General features: G+C 43.3%; 1 protein-coding gene across 1 annotated transcript; it reads left to right on the top strand.

Moving 5' to 3' along the window:
* Nucleotides 1-728: 728 nt before the first annotated feature.
* LOC131671247 (uncharacterized) lies at nucleotides 729-1,635 on the top strand. The gene is made up of 2 exons (XM_058947532.1): nucleotides 729-856; nucleotides 957-1,635. Exons 1-2 carry the CDS (start codon nucleotides 770-772, stop codon nucleotides 1,566-1,568), a joined length of 699 nt encoding a protein of 232 aa, XP_058803515.1. The 5' UTR covers nucleotides 729-769; the 3' UTR covers nucleotides 1,569-1,635.
* Nucleotides 1,636-4,875: the final 3,240 nt, after the last annotated feature.

The raw sequence follows: 4,875 nt of genomic DNA, 5'->3' as shown, positions 1-4,875 counted from the left end.
AGAATGGCTAGAGCTTACGGCAAATTTGCAAAATTTCAAGTCCAATATAAGGTTTGACTGCTGGAGAGTTTCATCGTGGAAATTTGAATATTATACACGAGCTATTATGCCGTAACTCTGCTTTGTCAAGAGGAAGAAATTCCGTCTCTCTCACCTTTGGAAGAGCGATGAGAAGAAATTTCTGGAATTCGCTTTACCACGATCGTCGTTGCGTATCCCCGGCATTTTTCACGCAAAGTGCGTCGCAAATTCGCTTTTGCATACCTCAAACTTTGGCCCCTTCTTTTATCTTTCCGCGCATTGTTGCATCGTACACATATACATACTTCGGATAACGAAAACCAGTTTCGAATTTCATAGCTAAACGAGAAAGACTCGAGTCGTTCATTAGCCATTGTCATGTAACATGGCGATTGTGTCGACTGATTCACTCGCTAGTCGACAAGAGCGCGACACTTTTGACATAATCGCCAAGCATTAGCATTCGAATTCGACTCGCCGCGCAGGTGACGCGCGAAGCGCCAGTGCATATGGCCCATTGACTGATGAACTCTTGCGCGGCAATTGCAATGCGGAATATGCGCAAAACGCACGTACGCATGACAACCAGGTGAATTATCGACTGTCGTCGATGCGCTGACACAGATGTGTCATTACAGCTGCTGCATTGTCGCCACGGTATTAGACCCAAGTATAAAATGCACTACCGAAGGTCGATCTAACCAGAATCAAGTTCGCACGCGACAACATTCGCAAACTACGCACAGTCATGAAAGGAAAATTGTTGTACGCTGTCTTAACTTTCGTTGCTTCCGCATCGGCATCTTCCGTGTATGCCGGCATCGATCCAACCAAGGCAAGCACTATTTCATTCGATCAAAAGAACATTCCATTTTCTACTTTTTTGCATGTGGTTTTTAATAATCGTGCTACTTCCTGTTGCCTATTTTTTGCAGATGTACGCTGGAGGCGAAATAACATTTCCGCGAATTCCCGGGATCAATGCACCGATTTTTAACTTTGGAAGTTTATTCAACACATCCCACACCAATTCCGAGCCTGACAACAGTACCAGCTCGTCCAACTACACCGGATCGCCCTTCGGACCGTTCACTCCCTTCCTTAACCTGATTCCAGGCTTCAATCAACTCGTTCCAAAAAATGGACAAACCAATCTTCCTAGATTTCCCAGTATTGAGAGTGTCATCTCGAAGATTCCTGGCATTGGTACTAAAAATATCACCGTACCTACGATCAACATACCAAGAAGCAATGGCCCTTATATTCCGGGAGTGTCCGAAGCTTTAACTGAAGCTCGACGGCATCTTCAAGCTGCTCTCAACATCACTAACGATTTCAGCACTGGATTTCGAGATGTTATACAGGTAGCTTTGAATGGTGATAACCCTGTCGCTGGTATTAGAGTCATTCTTGACACCATCGCCAGAGTATACGGTACGGTTGCTGCCAATTGTCCGCTAATCATTATTGGCTCTAGAGTTTTTGCTGAAGGTATTAGGTTAGCTGGCGAAGTCATGACGTCGTTGGCTAACATAGCTGTCGGTTAATAAAGCTATTTTATGTTAACGTTAAGAGCTTTGAATAAATTGTATTAAATAATAAGCATGGCCATTATATATGCGTATTCCAAAATCAACAAATCTACCTTATGATTGTCATTCAGCGTACATTGACATTTTGTCATTGTGTTATATCAGATAATGCTGGGTGAAAAAAAATTCAGTTTTCAAGATGAAATTAATCAAAGCGATGAAAAAAATCAAATATATATGTACATATGTGTTCAGTCGAATTAAACTTTCAACAGCTTGGAACCATTCCATTCAGAGAATATGTTCTGAATGTGCCGGAAACTTGCGCGTCTGTGTGGACTTTTTTTTTCTCTTTTTTGTTACCGGCAAAAAAATCGAAAAAGCGAGGATTCCCTCTATTTGTGTTTTAAAATTTAAATTGCCTGTGAGCGCGTCGACGGTAAAATTCGCTTTTAGGCGTCACGTGCCGAAATATCGTTGAATGCCTGCAGTTGCAATCTGTTCAGTGCCTCCTTGGGCTCATAAAATTGTCACGGTGCGTGCATAAAACATGAAGGAAAATGAAGGAAGGGAGAAAAGTTAGGCTTGAGAGATGGAAAATGTTAAGAGATTCTTTTTACGAGAGTTCGAAAACTAAATTTTTTTTTCAAATAAAAATTAAAGATTGTAAACAAAATGAAGGTTAACATCGAATGAGTGAAATACAATTGTAGATTGAAAATATTCACAGGTTGAAAGTCGGAAGTGGGAATGGTGGGAGGACACGACAGGTGGCCAGGCAGACGTAGTCCATTCGCTTTGTCGGCGCGACTTGGACACTACGTAAATTGTATACCCCATTGCGGTCTGCCGGGGTCTAAGTTGCTTTTGTCCCCCTTGCTTACCGCGAACCCTTCGCATTCGGGCACACATCACGCGTTGTATCTTTTGTAGCCCTAGAACGTTCGAAAGCTCGTAGATTTGCGCAAGGGAGAAAATAAATATAAGCAGCACAAACAAAAATAAAATTAAGTGATTGGAAACAAAGTTGGAGGAAATAAAGCAAAACTGTTTGGCTTTCACCTGAGGTAAACTGGCCTTAACGGCCAATTGATGTCGTAGCGAGTGGGCAAGGCTTGGCTAGCAAAGTGAATCTAACACGAAGCCGACGAGACCGCAGGATGTGTTCGACGCCGGAACGGCAAGAGAGACGCTCGCTCGCGTCGATTTTTCGGCCAAGCTAACGAGACACGAGAGCGAGAGAGCCGTCGGCCGCGGCCGTAAACTCGCTCGGCGGAATAACCTTCCGGTGCTGCAAACTCGCGCCTAACAAGTTGTTGTCGTAAAGTCACGAGTCACGCTACTACTCGAGCGATACTTTTGAATTTTGGCACGCGCTCACTGCCCGAGTGAGTTACTATCCCGGCACGGAAGTGCATCTAATTAACTTGTGTAAGTTACAACTTGTTTCGGCTGACTTTCCACTAACACAATTACACGCTACGATGTATACGTAAGCTGCCAGTATACACGTTGATGAGTTTCGCATTGGAAGAATATTGACGGGGGAGGGGCAGCGGCAGCCTGGACGTCCGTATGCCTTGGCTCCGACAACAATGAGTTTTACCGGAGAGAGCGAGAGAGAGAGAGAGAGACAGGTGACAAAGACCGCGCAAAAGATAACAAAAGATTGACGTGGTGACTGACACACGGAAGAGCTAATGAAGCGCCGTATACTGGGCAATTAGACAAGTTCATTGGCCAACTGCGCACGCTTATTAACCGCGCGAACGAGCCGTGAAACTGACGCGAATTGTCGTTCGAGCGCTGCGAAAACGAGCGCGAAACTCGCTCTAATTAGGATGTCCACGACGCCGTCACCGACCTTGGTGCACTAGATTATTCTTGCTTCTCTTTGTCATACCACCAAAGACTCCGTAAGGTGACTATTATTGCAGAGTTAAACGTGAGCGAGGTAGACCTTCTTATACAAAAAACAACTTTTCATGTCTCGAAATTTCAGTTTTTTTATGATGATTAACCATGATGTCGATGAAAAAATTTACCAGTACAAAGGGATAGAGTGACAGAAGTGCGGCGTTGCTGAGCAGATTTAGGAGATACTAAATACGAGGGTTAATAGACAAAACCAACGGACGATGGAGCAGATGTGCCAAATTGACCGACAACTTGATGGCTCATCATTTTCTAACAAACGCGATCATAAACCCTTATCAAGCCGTGGCTCTGTTGCTATTCATGCGCAAACGCTTACGCATTTAAATGAACCATAATGTTTAATTTCAAAATTATTTTCAAATATTAAGGAAACCAGGTTATCTATTTATATTATTTTCATTGATATATTGAGAAGATGATTAACTCAGTAAACATACGTTGAAAAGGTATTTTGTAATATTGTTATCGTAAAATCTTGAAGTAGCAATATATTAATTTCCAGTCAGGATTGGAGCAAGAGCATGAAGAGTCCATCAAGCTTCCAATCAGAGTCTTGCCACCGACACATGCGTTCAAAGGGATTTCGAAGGGTACGAAGCGACGAGGTGTGAAGCTCAATCAACATCGGCAATTCATACTCTAGTTGGGTCCTTCGAGGAAGTCGTTACTGAATACATGTCGCAACGTTAGTACTTTTCCAACTTCCGAACGTTCGCTAAATTAAATATGTCACATATAATAATTTAAGAAATGCCGATCACTGCTACAATATTTTGGCCTCTAGTACGTTAGTGCAAGCGCCAATTTTAAAAATGCCAGATGCAAATTGTTCGTTCAAATTTTATATTATTCGCGACGAGAAATGAATATTTTCCTCTTAAAGAAATCAGCAAAAGCGACGTGTTGTAGGTTCAACGTGAATTTTTATGCGACACTGAAGTAAGGAAAATAAACAGCAAGAAGAATTAATTTTCTCTCGCCGAAAAGTATCTTCCCTCGCAGTTCCAGCGGCTCTTCATTTCGAGTCTCATCCTCGAGTGCTGTCAGGGCAGTTTTCGCCCTCTTATTCCCAGCTGGCAAGTTTATTTCGCATAATCGAGGCTTGGCTCTGGCGCTACCTCATTTCGCCGTTCGAAGCTCCTTCTTACCGCCGCTGCTACTACTTCTGGTTGTCTCATTTCGCGCGCTGCTTTTTTTCCTCAACGAGACATTCAAAATTCAATTGGCGCACACGCACATGTGCGTGGCAATAGGCTTGGCGGATGGAATTATTTTTTAAGCGTCCTCTCTGCTTCCGCCTGGGAGATAAGACGAGAATGGAGATTCGGATGGGGTGGAAAGAAGAAGCAATTGCTTTTACTGTCGAGAAATTGCTGGAGCAGCA

This window comes from Phymastichus coffea, unplaced genomic scaffold (genome assembly GCF_024137745.1).
Source record: "Phymastichus coffea isolate CEN01 unplaced genomic scaffold, Cenicafe_Pcof_1.1 PCOF00122, whole genome shotgun sequence".
Classification (NCBI taxonomy): domain Eukaryota; kingdom Metazoa; phylum Arthropoda; class Insecta; order Hymenoptera; family Eulophidae; genus Phymastichus; species Phymastichus coffea.
This window is presented reverse-complemented; position numbering and strand designations above follow the sequence as displayed.

Excerpts from the sequence above, each read along its gene's own strand:
- LOC131671247 (XM_058947532.1), top strand. The coding sequence starts at position 770 with ATGAAAGGAAAATTGTTGTACGCTGTCTTAACTTTCGTTGCTTCCGCA. Across the intron at positions 857-956 it reads CCGGCATCGATCCAACCAAG|ATGTACGCTGGAGGCGAAAT; the intron begins GCAAGCACTATT and ends TATTTTTTGCAG.